The sequence below is a fragment of the Cimex lectularius genome, unplaced genomic scaffold, assembly GCF_000648675.2.
Source record: "Cimex lectularius strain Harlan isolate CLEC.00 unplaced genomic scaffold, Clec_2.1 scaffold98, whole genome shotgun sequence".
Classification (NCBI taxonomy): domain Eukaryota; kingdom Metazoa; phylum Arthropoda; class Insecta; order Hemiptera; family Cimicidae; genus Cimex; species Cimex lectularius.
The window spans coordinates 1386181-1404634 of NW_019392897.1; the positions used below are offsets into that span (position 1 = coordinate 1386181).

Genomic DNA, 18454 nt, shown 5'->3' on the forward strand with positions numbered 1-18454 from the left:
TTTATGCATCACTAGGGGCAATGAACTCTGTCAATTGAATCAGAAACACTGTTAAATCAACCTCCAATGGAAATATTTATATAAGGAAAAACAAGAAAAAGCTCATTTAGGCTCCGAAAACAATCAAGATAGTACTTAGTGTGAGTAGGAACTATATTTTTAAAAAGGATTGAACACACTCACTCCATCATTTATCATTTCTAGGACATGTTCTTTCATCTCTTTTTACTCTAGGCATAATCGACACTACTAATCAACTGGACCTTTTTTTAATTTTCAGATTTTTTGTTGCGTATATGGGCTTCCTTTTGCAAGTAGTAGTTTTGCTTGCTGTATGCTTGGTATATTTTCCCAGTATTTTTGTTTTTAATGACCTGAGAATCCTGTTCTTGCTGCCTCATTAAGTACATAATTCCGTCATGTACTGAAATCCTCCTTAGAGTTATATTATTTGTATATCCCAGTTTTTAGGCAATTCCAATCGAGTATCTGTACAAGTTGATCTCGTAAGCTTGAAGAGTTTTTAGAGCTTCCTGATTATCTGATAGAAGTACAATTGTTGCATCGTTGAGATTTTTTTTATTATTCTTAAGTGTGCATGTCTCTATGTCTTGAAGAGTGGAGTGCATGGCATTGTGGTGCTCATAGTTTTATGCCCATGCCGATATCATGTCCAATCTTCATGACGTAAGTAAAGTAAGTAAAGAAAGTAATTCCTGTCTTATAGGAGGGCTTAACGTCCCACTGCCTGTAGGGTATCATGGATGAGGGTCAAACCACTTCACAGTACTTCTTTCATACCATTTTCAAATAAAAACCATGGGCTGTGTTGCAATTCGTGGCAAACATGAGTCAGGTGACCAAACCACTCAACCACCACGCTCCTCCTTCCAGCTCTCTGTACACCATATGTATCCTGGTTTTTAAACTATAATTGAATATTATACATCTATTGAGCTCTCTCTCTATCTCTCTCTCTCTCTCTCTCTCTCTCTCTCTCTCTCTCTCTCATAGGTTATAGGTACCAATTTTGGTATGGCCATGGTTAGTTGAATGCTTTCTTTTCACTGTTCGAAGACTACTTCTTCATTTGCTGCCACCATTTATTTAGGGTGACGCTTGAGGGTATGTTCTATTACAGCCGTGGGTGTGGTTTTAAAAGAATTAATTACAATACACATTAATCTTTAGATTTTTGTAATTTCCCTTTGATTGTTTTCTTCTAATTTTAGCCGCCTTATTTGGATTAGATTAGATTATGTACAGTATTGGTTTGTTTGTTTTTTGACCCTCGGGGTGCCGGTGTTTTTGAAAAAAAAACATTTGTAAGTATGTCAGGTTCGAATGCAGGGCCGCTGGGTTCAAACTCGGGACCTTTACCTCACAGTGATTAGCGCAATGTCAATGAACCGTTGCGGCCACCGACGCCCCCAGTATTGGTTATTGTACATCTCCATTCTTTTTTATCTATAGTTCCTCGTTAAGTTTAAAGCTTTTTACCAGACCCCAAAGCTTTTTCCAGGGCTCCCGTGTGTATCCTTCAGGCCCTGATTTTTCTTCTCCCAGGATTAGGAATCTCAGCCTACATAGCTTGCATATTATATCAGATGAATATGGTAAGACATAACCATAAGGTCCTTTTTTTTAATTCATCATTTCTAACCATAAGGTTATCTTGGGATTCAGCCCTCGAGTACTACAGAGCCTTTAACACATCCATTGGGTCTGTTATACTCCGTTGCAAGATATCTTAAGATGTGTATTCCATGTTAACTTTCTGTCGAGAACTCTTCCTACATGATTTCTTTGGAATGAATTTGGAATTCTAAGTTCTGGAATTCTTTTAAATTTTTAGTTTTTGAGTTTAGTTGGATGTCTAATACAATTGTGAATGTATGCTACAGGTAAACGATGGCGGACCTGATGATGATGATATTTATATGGACTGTCTGGAGAATGAGTTGCAAATCTCGTCGACAGAGAGTAGGATCACATTCGAGGCATTTTCACACGACCCGTTGTCAAACGTGTCATTCAATGTACATCTACAACTTTACACTTGTAATAAAATCGAATTGTACATATTTTATATGAGTCTCTTATCAAACTGATAGTTTCAATAATAAACTGTAGCTCCTTGTGGAAAGCGTGTATTGGAGGTGACGAACGATATCAAAGTTCTGACTTCGCCCAACTATCCCGGACATTATCCTCCAGGTTTAAATTGTGTCTGGTTGTTGGAAAGTAACTCGCCATTCATGGTTTTACATTTTGAAGATGTGGACATTTTTGACAACAAGTGCATGGATTACCTAAACGTTGATGACGTTCGACAAGTATGTGTTCTACAGGCTGTTTATACAGAAACAATTAAATTGTAACATTTTTTTAGGGCTTCAATAGACCAATGGAATTTATCGGTATTTCTATGTACCTCCAATCAAAAGCGGTAATTACACCAAATTTACATATAAATTTTATCTATTTAAATTATCTTCAATTTTATACATATGAGGAATAGTTTACAATGAAATATACTCGAAAACTCCGGGGTAGTGCGAATGGAAGGACTTACCTCCAACTATCTATCTACCTAAGAATATTGAGTACTCAGAGATAGTGAATGTAGTGTGCGAATGTAAATTATTAACATGAATGGAGGGGCTTACCCTCAATTAACCACAGTACTATCGAGATTTTTTTTAAATATTTTTTTTCGAGTCGAGTGAATGAATGTAAGAATGTAATTTATCGGCGCGGATGTAAGGATTATCCCCAATTACTTGAGGAATATCGAGTACTCTGAGGAAGTGTATTTATTAGCATGAAAGGTGGCTTATCCCCAATTATTCCGAGGAATATCGAGTACTCTGAGGAAGTGTATTTATTAGCATGAATGGTGGCTTATCCCCAATTACTCCGAGGAATATCGAGTACTCTGAGGAAGTGTATTTATTAGCACGAATGGTGGCTTATCCCCAATTACTCCGAGGAATATTGAGTACTCTGAGGAAGTGTATTTATTAGCATGAATGGTGGCTTATCCCCAATTACTCCGACGAATACGGTGTACTCTGGGGTAGAGCGAATGAATTGTGGTGTGTGAATGTAAATTATTAGCGTGAATGGAGGAGCCCAATTATCGGGTATTCTGAACGGGTAGTGTGAACAATAACGTGTGAATACAATTTATTAGCAAGAATTTGGGGCTTATCCCCAATTTCCTCTAGAAACAATATTCCTCGATATATAATCGATTCTACTCTGGAGTACAGTGAATGTGTTATTGTATTTATTAACGCGAATTTGGGGCTCAATTACCATACAAAATATTGAGTACTCTGATGAAGTGTGAATGAATTTTGCTGTGAGCACGTCTTTTTAGTACGAATGGAGGCGCTCTTCCCCCAATATCGTATAGTTTGGGATAGTGTGAACAAATTCTGGTGGGTGAATGTAATTTATTAGTGCGAATTTGGGGCTTACCCCCAATCATCCATTCACCCCAAAAAATATGGAGAGTCTGATTGACAAGCCTCTCAGGTACAGATATGCTGGCAATATTTAAAGAAAAAAGGGAGTCATTTACCAATATGTAAACAATAAAATTATTGGCTTGAGCAATATTAAAAGAATTTAGAAGGAGTAAAACAAGAGAAAGACAGGAAAAGAATTGAGGGCAGGGATGCCAAACTATACAAAAATGTTTTTAAAAAATTTTAAATTGACAAATTTGGCATAAAGCAATTTTATAAAAGAATTTCACAAATTAAAATCTAACTAATTGTGTCTTTTTAAGCCTGATGGATTCAGAATTTGTAAGAACATGTCCAGCTTTGATTACTACCCTAATGAACGTACAGTAACTGTCAAGTTCATAAGTGGCCAGCAAGTGTCGAATCACCATGGTTTTAAACTTACTTATACAGCCCAGTGTAAGTATTAAAATGTGCCAATTCCTTTCTTATTACAATACTTAGCTTGAAAGTGATTTTTTTAATTTTCCAGCATGTACCCGCAACTATACAAACAATTATGGGTCTGTTAACCTGCGCACTGTATCAAAATGCCATCTGGTAATTCAGCCGAAGGAACCAAATCGTACTATTTCAATATATATCAACTTGGTCCAATTTTCATTTAAGGGTGACTGTGCTTTGAATGCGTTAAAGGTCAGTATTGTTACTATGGTGTAAACTTATATAATTATTATTGACATTTAAAGATATACGATGGACTCGAGCTATCAAACGAAAAGATATTAACAGAAAGGTGCAATGATGCATTGCTAGATCCAGTATTTTCAACGGGCCCGGTTGTCACGATAGAATTCAATGTGAATGAACCTGGTGGAATTTTGGAGTTCATATACACAACTACAGACAAAGGTAGCAAATGTTATAGGCACCATTTTGTCACTTCTTTCAACTGTATTTTTTTAAGGTCGTGGCTGTGGAGGGACACTTATGGGATTACAAGGAGTTTTTACAAGTCCACTCTATCCCAACACTTACCGCGAGAATAGAACTTGCGTATGGAATATTGAAACTCATGACAAATACAAAATAGTTTTAGAATTCAAAGGTTGGTTGAGCCTTCGGTCTACGGAAGAAACCAGATAATAAGAACACATCTAATTTTTAGAATTGGACATGGGTAGTCGTGAAACCTGCAGTAGCAATTATGTCGAGGTGTACAATGTTGCAAACTCGGGTGACAGGAAAAAAATTCGAACATTCTGTGGAGAGGTTTGTAGTTCGAAATGTATAAGATCATGAGATATTTTATTACCATTTTTTCAGGACCAGCCAGCTATTATTTGGGGATCCAGTAAGAGAATGGAGGTGGTCTTCAGGACAACATATCAAAACGAGGGCCAGGGATTCAATGCTTTCTATAGTATGCGGTAATGAGGTAACTGTTTAAAATTGGTTAAAATTTTTTAAAAAATTTGTTACAGGATCTGAAAAGGAAATGCCTTTCAGTAGAGCGACCGTAGACCAAAGTTAAATTGAAATTAATATCATTAATAATATTATTAAATAAAGGTTAATTTGTGAAAAATTGTACATATAGGAATACAATTAAAATGTTTTTCATTTGAACTTTTTATGCCACACCTTCCTTCTATTTCCTCAATAAATTTTTAGTAACTTAAGTATCTTTCAATAAAAGTGTGTACAGGACACTCTATTATTCAAAAATTAAAAAAAAAATGTATGACTCAAACAGAACAATTTAATTTGAAAACTGTTTGACCCGAAGCTTGCAATGAGAGTCTGCTAACAGAAGTATCATCAATTTAAAGTACTTGGTGATGGACCATCTTTGACATAAGCATACAAAACTGGTCTTTGACATATAAAGTTACGCAGGTGATATACATTATCATTAAAGACCGTAATTGATCATAAAGCCTTGACAATAACATTCAAATGTTAAATCTTACAGCTTTACCCATGCAAAACCAAATAAAACATTCGAAAGAAACCATCTACATACCTGAAATCCTGAAAAGTATCCCCTATGCAAAGGAACTGTACCATTTCCAGGCTAACGCTTTGCTGGAGAAACTTATATTTTTAATTTTTAAAGAGGGTGCTTTTAGATTAAGCTTCCTTCACTTTGTGAAAGGAATCAGGATTGTGTTCCAGTTCACACCCATACTCATATTCTTTCACATTACATTTGAGATGAAACATTTTCATCATTTTTGCTAGGCCATCAGCATAACCTATGGTAAGGTAGAGTGATGATAGTAAGCCCCCTTGGGGGCAACCTTGTATTATCATTTATTGATACCCCAATACGGCTGCTATTTCTCAACTTATTAATAATGATATTATAATATAATTTAAGGCAAGGCAAGAGGAAGAGAACAAACTCAAACATTTCCCCCTTTTCATTTTTCACACCTAGTTTTTAGATTGGCAAAGTCTGCCGCTATAACGTCTCCCTAAGGTATGGCGATATGGTGGATTGAAAAAAAATCTTATATAATTACATATATCATCATTAATCACATACAAAAATTGATAGAGATATGTAACTTTAAAGATTTTGTTAGAAAAAATTTAATAAAATTTAGATATTTTATTTTATTATAGACAGAAAAGAAAGCTCATTGTAAATTGTCCTGCAACTTTTTTTTAACAAAATTAAACGTGCAAATTCTGTGAAAAATTGCTTCTCATAAATAATAAAAGAAAAAGTCATTTCGAAAATTGAGTTGTTCTTCAAAATGTCAATTTCAAGGAGAATTAAGTTACAAGCTAACTTTTTGTTTCAACGAAGGCCGAAGTTCTAATTGATAGGCAAATGACCCTTGCACTAAGTTGGTAAAGTGTTAACTGAATTATCTGTAAATCAATAGGACCGAGGCACCCTGTTACCTTGTAACATTTAAAATGCTAATTTTAAACAAGAGAAATCCCTTTAAAAGAGTGAAAACTGGAAATATAACATTATAAATACCTGCAGTACAGATATATTATCGTGAGGAAGATAAAAACAATGCCATTCTTTAGCATGCTCTGTTATTTCTTAATCTGTCTTAATTCTAGAGCCAATCAACTCAGCAGGGTCATTTTCACAAGTTTAATTCTAGTGCCAATCATCCAAGCAGAGTCGTTTCCATTAAAAACAAGTGCAATTTAAATTTTTTTTTTTATTTTCTCATCAACTATGAGGTTTATGAGCTTAATTATAGCGCCAATCATCTTGTCATTTCCATTAAGAACTAGTATAAATTTAAAAAAAACTTTTTCTGCATTTATCTCATCAACTATGAGGTTAACGAGCTAAATTCTAACTCCAACTGACAATCGACTCAGTAGGATCATTCCATGAAAAACAAGTTCAAGTCCATCAATTTTTTTTTTTTTTTTTTTGGGGGGGGGTAACATTTATCTTGTAAAAGGTTTAAGTGCTTAATAAACTTATGTATTACCTAAAATTAAATGACAGAAAGAGGGAAAATTGATTGGATTGTTCAGTTAGTCTAAAAGATATTGTATGTGCAATACAGAGATTTTGAGTCAGTAACCGTTGAGATGGAGTAAGATGCAGACTGTGTAATCTCCGTAAAAAAAAGATTATTTATTTTATATACATAAACATTATATAAACAGGATAAACAGAAAATAATTTAAAAATGTGTACAGCCAAGCATAATTTATTAAAATCACAAAGTTTGGTAACTGAGCTTGTATTGCAGTGCCTAAAAAGCCTTGTAAGTTACGAAAACATTACTAAACATTATTTGAACAACATTTTACCTATGGAAAAATGACATAAAAATTAGTGCAAAAATAGCTAAACCTTTCAAAAAAAATTTAACTTTGAAACCTGGTAGATTTACAGCTATATTATAGAAGTCAGTCAGTGCAGTTTTTGTACAAAATTCTAAAATGTAACAATGAAATTGGTTTTTACTTTAGTTCATATTTCATTTTTTTATGTTGATGCAGTCTTAAGATTATAATATTGATAAATTAATTATTATTAATTAATTATTTTAAAAAATAAAGAGGTACTAGTTAAATATTTTAAATTAGCATAAAATGTAAGATAAAATTTTTAGGTGGTTTTGGTTTTGGTTTTGGTTTTATCCTCCTCATTAGTATTAATAAACAAAAGAGGTAACATTCCGAGAAGACATCCAATTGTCACACCAACAACTCTACCCTGAAAAAATAAAAACGTTGTTAATAAATACTAAAACTGTTGTATAAATAAAAAGCAAAGTCAGCTAATATTTATTTTATTATTTACGTTTATTTACCAGATTGGATGCCATTTTACTGCAGGACATAGCGAGTTGAATCGGGCAAAGGTCTGGCGGCTTGAAACCGATTTTAAGAGCAGCCAGCTCCACATAGTATGCAGACCCGATACCGAGGACATCTGACAACGTGTTGCCCAGGGCAGCCGCTGCCATCGTAGACATGACCAAAAGAGAGCCGAGTTTGAATTCAATGTAGTCGCCCTAATTTGAAAGACTAGAATGTTTACAAATTTAACGGATTTTTATTGGACTTTTTATTTTCGTCTTTGTCAACTGTTTTAATACTCACACATATTATCATAACAAAATTGTCTAAAAATCCAAAGCCAACAAACGGAATCGCATTGTGGACCAAAACTGAAGAAAATAAAATAAACATGAACACAACAAAAAACGTAAATATCTCACATTATCAATTAAAATGTTAAAAATGAAAGAAAATATGCATTTAAAATTATGCCTACCTTGAAATAGTTGCGGAGTTGTTGGTTGGGTAACATTTTGAGCTGTAAGAAGAAAATAGAAATTAAAGTTTAATTAAATATGATTGATAAATATAAGACGAATTAAAACAAAACAAAAAATAAGATTATATCAGATAAATTACAACACATTGGTATCAGCTAATCTTTAAATTTTCTAGGTCAACAGACTACTTACGATTTTCTTCTATAATCGCAGCATTAAAATAAAACTATTTACTTTAAACTGAAGAGCAACCAATTTTTTTGTCAAAAAAATAAAATAAAACATACCACATTTTTTTGAAAGCCAGTCTTCAGGCAATGGACAGTAAGACCCAGTCGGATCCACATCACCAAGGTTTGTGCACTTAGTCGGCCTCCCAAATTTGGATCTCCAACGAAAACCTGCAAGCTGGCCTGAAAACAAAAAAAAAATTATACATCAAAAATTATATAAGACTATACGACTAAATGTAACGAAAAGGAGGCTAAGGCTGTGACTTCCTAACCACCACGATCAAGCACTCTGATACTAAAAATGCAATAAAATATATGATTAAAAGAAAGTAGCAGCATCAGTGGGCTGGATCGGCAAAGGTGGCCTTCAGATGATCTGTAAAAAAGGGATCATCCTCATCCAATTAAAAATACCCCCATGGGAGGTTAATGGACTTACTTTTGGGCCAAAGCCCACGTATGTGTCCTCGATATAGAGAAATGTTGCTCAATGTGTCTCACTTAAATGAAGGGTGGCATTCCTAAGTGCTCTTTATACAAAGCCAAGGAACCCAATAAAAAATTGTGCTTGGGCATGGGGTATTTGGGTCCCCTGTTCCCATTTTTAGAAGATTTTGTTTTATTGTATCTGGTACAGTAGGTATCTCATTTTGTGTTTTCTTTTTGTGTTATTGAGAGGGAATGTATTTATTAGAGTGAGAGAAGAAAGGTTGCTTGATGTGTCCCACATAATTAAAGAATGTAACTCCTTGGTATTATATAGAGTGTAAGTAGGAATGCCACCCAATATGAAAATAGTGCTTGAGCATGGCAGCAAACAAATGGGTTCCTTGGTCCAACTTTTTGAGGTTATTGTATGTGGTACTTGGTACATTTTTCATTTTCTGTTTCATTTTTGGGAATATTGAGAGGGAATGTATTTATTAGAGTGAGAGAAAAAAGGTTGCTTGATGTGCCCCACATAATTGAAGAGTTTAACTCCTTGGTATTATATAAAGAGCGAGTAGGAATGCCACCCAATATGAAAATATTGCTTAAGCATTGTCAGAAAATATGTGGTTCCCTTGTTCTGGTCTTTAGAGGAAACAGGGTTATTTTATTGTATGTGGTACTCAGTAGAATGTAGATAAGGAAGGTTTTGATGTGTCCCACCTAACTGAAGGGTATCATTCCTTGGCTCCATATAGTGAGTGTGTAGGAATGCCACTCAATATGAGAATTCTGCTTGGGCACAGCAGCCAGTATTTGAGTCCTCTATTCTGAATTTTGGTCAAGATTGGACAGGACATTAAAAAGGGTTGTTTTAATATGGATAGTCCCTTAGTGTATGTCGAGTGAATGTATTTACTAGCATGAAAGTATGTAGTACTAGACCGTCGATAGCGGAATATTGATACTCATGTCAATATTTTAGTTATATAATGGACGGAAGATAATGAAAAAGAATGTATTTAAGAGTCAATGAGATTGTGAGTGGGTTCGAGTTTAGAAACTGATGAGCTGAGGGCTGAAATGATCTAACTTTTAGAAAAAATTACCTAGGCTCTGCAGCCCAACTCGATAGCCGGATGGTAAGACCAAGGTCTGACTCTAGACCGCCAACACCCAGAGTGGGTGATTCTCGAGGCCTACCAGTAATTTATTATAAATTAGAAAAGCTAGAATTTCCGACGGAATGGAAAAAGTGTTAGGCTCGTGTGTGCAGATTTGAGCTTATATAAATTAGTAATCAGTAATCATTATACGAATAAATAAAGATTCAAACAGTATGCTAATATTGAGCGGAAATGAGCAAACATAAACCCAGAAGAAATCTGATGATGTAATGTAACCAATGACACAAACAAACTGAATTGGACTCATGCAACAACCAATTATGATCAAACTACTCATATGCATGTAAGACTAATGATTTTGATTGAGCGTACATGCAACACAGATGTCATACATTGGGTTGAAATGTTACAAATTGAAACAACTTTGTTCCTAAAGATGTCATACCTCTGTACTCTTCTTTTCTCAATTCAGCTTCGAATTCTTTTAAAGCGAATTGAAGAATTGTGCGTTCTTTCTCGGTCAGCTTCATAACCAGTGTTTTAGCTGTGGCATTAGTCAGAGGAGGAGCGTTATTCTTGAGCCTTTCGCTCGGGAAAAGCCTGCTGCTCAGATGGTACCTCTTGACGTTCCTCTCAGCATACACTCTGCTGAGCACATCCCTGATGCCAAAGCCTTTAAACGCGATTCTGCAGCTCATCGTTGAAATAAATCGTTGTCAATACTTTCGATAAGCTTACATGACTTCTTTTATGGGAGGCGTCAGTTAGGTGAAACCGAGGGGCGATTGTTTTGAATGGCTCATTCCGTTATTTTTGTGAACAGTTATTCCAAACTTTTGTTTATCCGTTTAGAAAGGTGTGCCCCTCATCTAACCTGGCCTTTTGAAACACTTTACTATTGAATTTCTATATTTGCGCCAGTATTTAAATTTTCTATTCTAAAAAAAAAAAACATTTTCTTTTGTAATATTCGATAAAAATTACATCTGACTGGGCTGTTATTAGACATAAAACCTCTTGCACGTCTTGGAGCAAGCGATGATCATGTATAGTGCTTCCCTACCATTTGATGAAAATTATTTTTTAAGAAATGAAAATGTATTTTTGTTTAATAAAAGAACTTTCATCACACAGTAAATTACTGTTTTATACTGGGTCTAACTGCAACTTTATGATTGCTTAAATCTATTATTACACAACCCTCAACCCAAAACCTAGTGGAGTTACACAACACTCCAGTTTCATAGAAGGGCCATATGGAAAATTTACAAAGGAATACCTGAAGATAACCTCAACAGAACCAGGATTGTAGTTGGACTCCTGACAGGGCAGTGCAACCTAAGAAGGCATATGCACCAGATAGGAGTAAAAACACAGTGCAGACACTGCCAGGAAGAAGAGAACCCGCAGAACACATTCTATGTTGTGATGATCTTTGTAGGTGTAGATTCTTGCTAACTAGGAGGGGAAAAGCTGCAAGCAAGATCGTACACTAAGAAGTTGGAGGTTGACTAACAACCTGAAGCAATGGGTTATAAAAAATTGAGGAGCACAATAGACCACCTCAGGTTGAGGTGCAAAAGACCTTGTGGCCACCTCATTTATCCTTATCCTTGTCCTCAAGAGACAAAAGTTTCAAAATAGTTCCAGCAGTGTATCTAATCTTAACACAGTGTATATTTATTTGTTAATAAAGCTTTTATCGAACGTGGATAGTTCCATAATCCTTTGGAATAGTCTTGTCTTCAGATTTCTTGACAGACTGCTTTACCAAATTCTTTTAATTAGGTTATAATTAATAGTACTAAAGTGTTTCAGTTTGGTTCTCACATTGCTTAAAATAAAAATACTCATAGTTTCTATTTTTACTCCACCATGCTTTAAAATGAATTATCAAAACTGTTCAGTTAGTTATATTTGCTATCTTTGCTGCAGTTTTGTTTGTTATACAGTAATTTCAAAGGTGGATTAATTTGAGTGCAAGCACTTTTGTCAAATTTGCAGTGTTTTTCCCAAACCGCACTGACAATATCATGTCAATATGTATTGAAAATGGCTTCTATTGCAAGGCATCTGATTTTTAAACAGCATGCGCATCCGGATCACAATGTACAATTGAGTGATGTCAATGTTGTGAAGCTGGGGACAGTTAAGTATTGCTTATTGACCAGAGGACAGGTATAGTGATGAATTTAGAGCTGGAAGAAGAGCAGTTGAGCCTAGAACTATTGAGCTGAGAGGTCATAAGAGCTCATAAGTTCAGCTATAAAAACAAAAGACCTAGTACAAGAGTTATGCTTACAGTTAAGCTGAGAGTCCAGTAGTGCTGGGAAAACATTCATCTGTGAGATGTACAAAGTTGGAACAACCGTTCGGCTGTGAGGACAGAAGAGCTAGGATGACAGTTAACCTAGAAGGATAGTTGAGCTGTGAAGCAGAAGAGCTGAGAAAACATTCAGCTATGAGATGGAGAAAGTTGGAACGAGTACAGTTCAGTGGTGGGGAAACAAGAAGCTAGGAAGGCCATTAAGCCAGGAGGATAGTTGAACTTTGAAGTCAGAAGTGCTGGAAAAACACTCAGCTGGGAAGAAGATTGAGCTGTGAGGTCTTGAAATCTGTGAGATCAGAAGAGCTAGGATGATAGTTAAGCTGAGAAAATAGTTGAAATTTGAGGTCAGAAGAGTAGGTAAAACATTCAGCGATGAGAGCTATGAGGTGCAGAAAGTTGGAACAATAGTTCAGCTGTCACGAAACAAGAAGCAAGGAGGGCCGTTAAGTTGGGAAGAAGGTTGAGCTGTGAAGACAGAAGAGTTATAATGACAGTTAACCTGGGAGGATAGTTGAGGTTTGAAGACAGGGGAATTGGGAAAACATTCAGCAGTGAAGAAAGTTAAGCTGTGAGGTCTAGTAATCTGTGAGATCAGATCTAGAATGTCAGTTAAGCTGAGAAGATAGTTGAGCTTTGAGGTGAGAAAAGCTGGTAAAACATTCAGCTATGAGGTGTAGAAACTGGGATACAGATCTAGGAAGACAGGTAAGCTGTGATGAGAGTTGAGCTATAAGGCCAGTCAGAAGAGCTGGAAAACATTCAGCTGTGATAGTTGAGCTGTGAAGCCCAGAAAGCTCATACGAGATGTGAGGACAGAAGATCTAGGAGGAGTTTACCTGGTAATACCTTTAGCTGAAAGAGCAGTTAAAAAAATCATCTCTCCAGATAGAGAAGAGACCTAGAGTAATAGTTATAAATTATTTTGCATTTTTATTAATATAATCTTGTACTACTACTTAAAGGTCTACATCACTTTTGAACCAGCATCATTTTCACTATTTATTTTATTAAGTTCAACATTTAATTAATTTCATCACACCAAATAATTATTTTCTATTGACTAATTTTTATGAGATTCATAAAATAAATTTTTAATAAATATCAGTTGTTCATAGAGAATAAATTGTCTGCTGAAGCACTCCCTTTCAAATTACAATGCTTTTTAGCATTTTCATTCTTTGCCTGGATTTTGCACTGAAACTGGTTCAAAATCAAATCAATCGCTTCAAATTTAGTCATAGCCGGAGACCAAGTAGCAGCAAGTTGTGAATGTCCCGTTTTATCAATGAATTTTGATCCACAGCCACACGCCCCTTCGCAGCTGCACTGCACAATTTTCCAGAGATCTTTCGAATGATTGACCCTCCTGGGAAACAAGTTCCAGAGTATATGAAAGTCATAGAGCTGCTTTATACCAGAAACTATTGATGGGCCTTCACCGCTGCTTTCCGCCGATGTTGAACTTGTTTTGTTTCCAGATGAGCCCGGCTGTGGGTCATCATGAGAAAAAGTATTTTTCCCTTTTGTCCTATTCACCATAAGGGAAGTACCTATAAAACAACAATAATGTTTTAGTTTTAAGAATGTTTATAATATAATTTAAATTTCTTACTTTCAGTCACTTTATCCTTGTGTGATTTACAGGAATATGGGGGTGGTGGGGAATCTGGAGCTTTGGATTTTGGTAATTTAACTTCCAAACTAGAGCAAAAAGGATTATAAAAATAATAAAATATATGTATATGCCATGATCGAAAACATTTTCAGTGATTCGTTTCTGTGTTAAGTTGATTATATAATTACGCTACATGTACAAAATTACCGTTGACACTTTTGACAAGAATTGCTCGCATTCCTTCTAGGATTTTTTTCTTGATTTGTTATATCATCATAACTCGGAGGTGCCTCATATGTGGGAGGATCATCAGGAATTTCCACTTCGACTTCTTCACCGTCATCTAAAAATATTTATTTTTTTATTTTCTGTCTTTGAAAAATTAATCTGATTTTATGAATCTTACTGAACAGATCGCTGATAGTTTGAAGACGGCTGTGCCGTTCGCGCTGATGCCTTGCTCGTACGCCCATCCGGTATAACAAAATCACAAGACCTCCAATCAAGAATGCAAGGCCTTAAAACGCAGTATAACACTTTATTTGTATTCATGATAAAATTTTCATTTTAATTGTATTACTTAACGTAAATATTAATGCTGCCACTTTAAAGTCAATGTAGCGGTCACCTCTTGGAAAATAGTAATTTGGGATGTGAGCGTACAAAGTCCGATCTGATGGTTCTGCCTGCCACTCTGTAATACAACATCATACAAAATGCAAAAACTTTTAATCAAAAATGTAAAATCACCTTTTGAACAGATATCAGGTTCATCACTATTGTCTCCACAATGATCAAACCCGTCGCAATAAAGCTGTCGACCGATACATTTTTTGTTTTTGCAAAGAAATTCAGGCCCCATGTAGCACACTAAATCATTTGCGTAGATCAGACGATGCATTTCTTTGATTTTTTTTCAATAAAATACCTTTCTGAGAAAATGTTGCGTACGAAATTGCCAAATGAGAAGTATTTGTAAAAGTTGCCTGTAGAGAAATATAAAATCCTGAAGCACCTAAAGCAGTGTGCTCCACGCTTTGTCTATTTGTTTGATCTGATGTTATTATGTCAATCAATTTTCCGCTTGAAGTTTGTCCCTCGTAAATTTTCAGTTGCGCGCTAGCTAAAATTACATGAGCGGACATTTTTTTTTTTTTTAATATTATTCTCCAGACGTAAATACATACGGAAATTTTTAAATGTGAGGACCTTTAAAAAAAGGCTGAGCTTGCTCGCTAAAAAGTTCTTATATGGCTTTATGATCCAAACACAGTCAAAACTCTTTTCCTCTTTGCCCTCAACCATGTTTAACATGGTAATACCACCACCAACATTTTCAATTTCTCCTCCACAATCTAAAAAATGTATAATTTTGTATTTGATTTGGTTCAAACAAGAAATATACGAGTGTTCATACCTGTAACTGGAATTAAGGAGTTAACATCTGGTTTCCCTAAAAGAAACAAAATTTAATTTATTTTAAGAAATCCATTATTTCAGGTTCAAATTTTTTTTAATATCAATGTTCCTTTATTGCCATAAACAAAATTCAAAATTAAAACCAAAAATTTTGAAATTTAACTACTTAAAACTAATCAATTGGCAAATAATAGTGCTTTTACCCACCTGTGACATAATAAAAATTTGCTTTGTAACCCAAGCCGGTCGCTCGGTTGCCAAAAAATTTAACAAGGAGTGAAGGCCCAGAGCTCACGATGACTGGTGGCCTCGGCATTGTGCCATACCTTACCCGGATAGCACGCCCAGTCCACTCATAAAACTTAACACGCAAGATCATGTTAATGAGTATTAGATTAAACAATAAGATTTTTTTACCTGAAAAGACGACTCTTCTGATACAAGAAAATCGGTGAATAACAACTTGATCCTGCAAACTTGATCCTTTCGTTCACAACTGATTACATATTCCACTTCTATGTCTCTAGGAAAGTATGATGGGAAATACGGTGATTTTATTACACCGCCGTATGTGATGTTATGTTTGCCTGGTAAACCCTGATAATAGTTGACATTTCCTAAAGCGCAATATAAGCATTTAGTATCAATCATGTAATAAACTTTTTAAAAAACTTACTTTCAGCTTTATACTCGATTCTAAAAGTATGCATGCTGAAATTGAGAGAATTTCCCAAATTCAGAGTCAAGTACCTTGTTTCAGATCTGAACGTTTGTACATTGTCGGAAAACGATGTATTTTTAATTTGATAGGTTCGAATTAACATATTGTGTTCTCGAACCTGGACTACATTTTGCATACAATCTTTACCACCTTCATTCGACACTTCAGTAAGATTTTTGATCTTTAATACAATAACACAGATCCGGCAGGCAACAATTTGAACCTCACAGTGTACACTCCTGCCCCTTTCTTCCTAAAAAAAAATTCGAATTTAGTTAATTTTAACTTTTTCGATTCCAGTAATGATTTATTTACCACGGCGTCAGTCTGCGGCAGATTTTCATGTGATATGTAACCTTTGGCACCCATGTCGAGATAAATGTGTGGGGACAGGCCATCATGGCAAAACTCTTTGTTCGTTACCAACAGAAAATGAGAGAGCCCAAGCAAAATCAAAGCCAGAGGATATTCTTAAAAAAATTAATACATTGTCTCCATTACAACATACAAGCACGTTTTCATGCTAGAATCTTTTATTAGCATGCAAATTTTCAATACATGCAAAAACAAAAATATTATCAGTTAAAGTTACATTTTAAACATAAAACAATTAAATAAACATCACACTTTTTTTTTTTTAATATCAAATTGTGTTAAATATCTTTTAGCTCTGATAAAACAGAAGGAAAAACATGTTTTCCCAAATATATAAAAAAAAAAATTTAACTTAAGAATCTTGTTGAAGAAATGTCATCTTATCTTATTTAAACTTTAACTGAGATAGTACTTCAATTTTTTTATACAACCTCTAAAGTTTATTACTGTAACTTAAAACAATATTTTTAAAGTTATAGAAACCATATTTTCAAATGGCAAGCTTATAAGAAAATGTATAATGTTAAGGATTAACTATTTATTTTAAATTAACCAAATTGGTGAAACAGTCAATAATAATATGACAAATAATTACTTACTGGCATGTTTCATTGTATTAGCACTATTTAATGTTATGGATGAATCCTTAAAACATACCTTTGGCTAAGAGGTAGGGAAACTTGTAAGGCTTAATGTTAAAGCATATTTAATTTTATTTAGCCACTGAAGCAATGAACAGTTTGGCCGTATTTTTTCTTTTGCTAATAATAACACATTTCATTCATATTTTTATTTATTATACAAATGGCAAATAATCATCACCTTGATAATGTACTGATTACTTTTTATTTACCGCATTGCCATTTATAAATATAAAATTTAATTATACTACAGATTAAACTTGAAATGGCCCAGTATATTGGCAACTTTCTCAAATGAGAAAATTGATGGGAGGAAAATTGTTTCTTTAAAAAATCTCACTTGTACTTTTTCTAGGGTCACTGGAATTTTAATCAATACAGAACCCAGCATCAATTTCAACTGATGTTGTGTTGTTATATTTTTGTATCAAAAAATAATTAAAACAGATTTCATTTGAATGTTTGTAATCTACATATCTCCTTTGTGAATAAAAAAAGGTATCACTTATGCCTGCTAAACAAATTAGTTTATAACATCAATGTTTTTGACCAGCAAATTTTTATATTTAGGATGGGTAGTGTATGTAGCTATGACTATCAATTGACAAGCTTCCAGCCTAGGATATAATACCACCTTCCACAACTTGGATATAATATTGATATATAAATTATAATAGAAATAATCGTAAATAAGACTTAAGAGTGTTCATATGTCTAGTTTTGATGAGAACCCACCACTGAAGATAGCGAAATACCAAAATTGGTAGACCAGGAAGATCAAACGACCAAACAGCACATTAATAATAGTATGAGACATTTAAAAGAAATAATTGGTTTTAAATAAAATAGTCATAAAAAAAGAACTGCAAGCGTCCACCCATATTGTATTAGACATACTAACAGATACAAAGGAAATAAGAGGCCCAGATTTTATAGGCAAACATTCGTCTATTTGTCTGATACCTGCTAATGGATTTTCTGTAAATTTTTTTTTCTCATTGAGTACAGTGTTCTTTTGAGCATATCCTGCCCAATATAACTGTTAGAGTTTTTAGTGGGTGTTTTCTGTTATGTAGGATTTGCTCTTTTCAAAATTGGGTTGTTTTTACTAGTGGTATTTTTGTTTGCCTCATGCCTGGTACAAGTACCCAGTGTTTGTTGTGTTTTTAATTACCCAAGATCAAGTTCTTAATTTGAAGGAAAATGGGTAGATTTTGTCCTATGTGTTGTTCCATGGCTCCCTCTAGCTAGAATGCCTGCTGCCTCATTGCCTAAAATTTCCTCGTGGTCTGGAACCCACTATAGCATCAG

The 18454-nt window shown here is 34.6% G+C and overlaps 3 protein-coding genes across 4 annotated transcripts in view; 1 reads left to right on the top strand and 2 right to left on the bottom strand.

Annotated features, from left to right (window-relative positions):
- LOC106664257 (cubilin-like) overlaps positions 1 to 5074 on the top strand; it is a 39664-nt gene extending 34590 nt beyond the window's left edge. Inside the window, exons 57-66 of the mRNA XM_024229178.1 lie at positions 1905 to 2061; positions 2134 to 2336; positions 2393 to 2449; positions 3800 to 3935; positions 4009 to 4172; positions 4226 to 4388; positions 4444 to 4584; positions 4645 to 4748; positions 4803 to 4899; positions 4961 to 5074. Of these exons, the coding sequence (XP_024084946.1) occupies positions 1905 to 2061; positions 2134 to 2336; positions 2393 to 2449; positions 3800 to 3935; positions 4009 to 4172; positions 4226 to 4388; positions 4444 to 4584; positions 4645 to 4748; positions 4803 to 4899; positions 4961 to 5010 (1272 nt within the window). The 3' untranslated portion in view covers positions 5011 to 5074. The remainder of the gene's footprint in view (positions 1 to 1904; positions 2062 to 2133; positions 2337 to 2392; positions 2450 to 3799; positions 3936 to 4008; positions 4173 to 4225; positions 4389 to 4443; positions 4585 to 4644; positions 4749 to 4802; positions 4900 to 4960) is intronic.
- Positions 5075 to 7146: 2072 nt separating this feature from the next.
- LOC106664403 (transmembrane protein 65) lies at positions 7147 to 11017 on the bottom strand. Of its 2 annotated transcripts, XM_014390092.2 has the most exons (7): positions 10489 to 11017; positions 8542 to 8667; positions 8447 to 8455; positions 8251 to 8292; positions 8076 to 8143; positions 7784 to 7987; positions 7147 to 7686 (listed from the first exon to the last, which is right to left on the bottom strand). In XM_014390092.2, the coding sequence occupies exons 1-7, from the start codon at positions 10739 to 10741 to the stop codon at positions 7579 to 7581; spliced, it is 810 nt and encodes a 269-aa protein (XP_014245578.1). In that variant the 5' UTR covers positions 10742 to 11017; the 3' UTR covers positions 7147 to 7578. The 2 variants fall into 2 exon arrangements, with proteins under 2 accessions (XP_014245578.1, XP_014245579.1); XM_014390093.2 differs by lacking the exon at positions 8447 to 8455 and having other exon boundaries at positions 7157 to 7686.
- A 2392-nt stretch (positions 11018 to 13409) lies between these two features.
- Positions 13410 to 17133, bottom strand: LOC106664181. Its single transcript, XM_014389637.2, has 14 exons — positions 17102 to 17133; positions 16443 to 16597; positions 16083 to 16380; positions 15824 to 16023; positions 15614 to 15767; positions 15405 to 15440; positions 15175 to 15342; positions 14916 to 15110; positions 14738 to 14857; positions 14568 to 14681; positions 14394 to 14504; positions 14195 to 14330; positions 13985 to 14073; positions 13410 to 13922 (listed from the first exon to the last, which is right to left on the bottom strand). Exons 1-14 carry the CDS (start codon positions 17112 to 17114, stop codon positions 13474 to 13476), a joined length of 2238 nt encoding a protein of 745 aa, XP_014245123.2. The 5' UTR covers positions 17115 to 17133; the 3' UTR covers positions 13410 to 13473.
- Positions 17134 to 18454: the final 1321 nt, after the last annotated feature.

Coding starts and splice junctions, on each gene's coding strand:
- LOC106664403 (XM_014390092.2), bottom strand. CDS start 10,741: ATGAGCTGCAGAATCGCGTTTAAAGGCTTTGGCATCAGGGATGTGCTC. Junction 8,144..8,250: donor AACTCCGCAACTATTTCAAG/GTAGGCATAATT, acceptor TATTTTCTTCAG/TTTTGGTCCACAATGCGATT. Junction 7,988..8,075: donor ATTTTGTTATGATAATATGT/GTGAGTATTAAA, acceptor CTTTCAAATTAG/GGCGACTACATTGAATTCAA.
- LOC106664181 (XM_014389637.2), bottom strand. Junction 16,024..16,082: donor AATCGAGTATAAAGCTGAAA/GTAAGTTTTTTA, acceptor ATTGCGCTTTAG/GAAATGTCAACTATTATCAG. Junction 15,441..15,613: donor AAATTTTTATTATGTCACAG/GTGGGTAAAAGC, acceptor TGTTTCTTTTAG/GGAAACCAGATGTTAACTCC.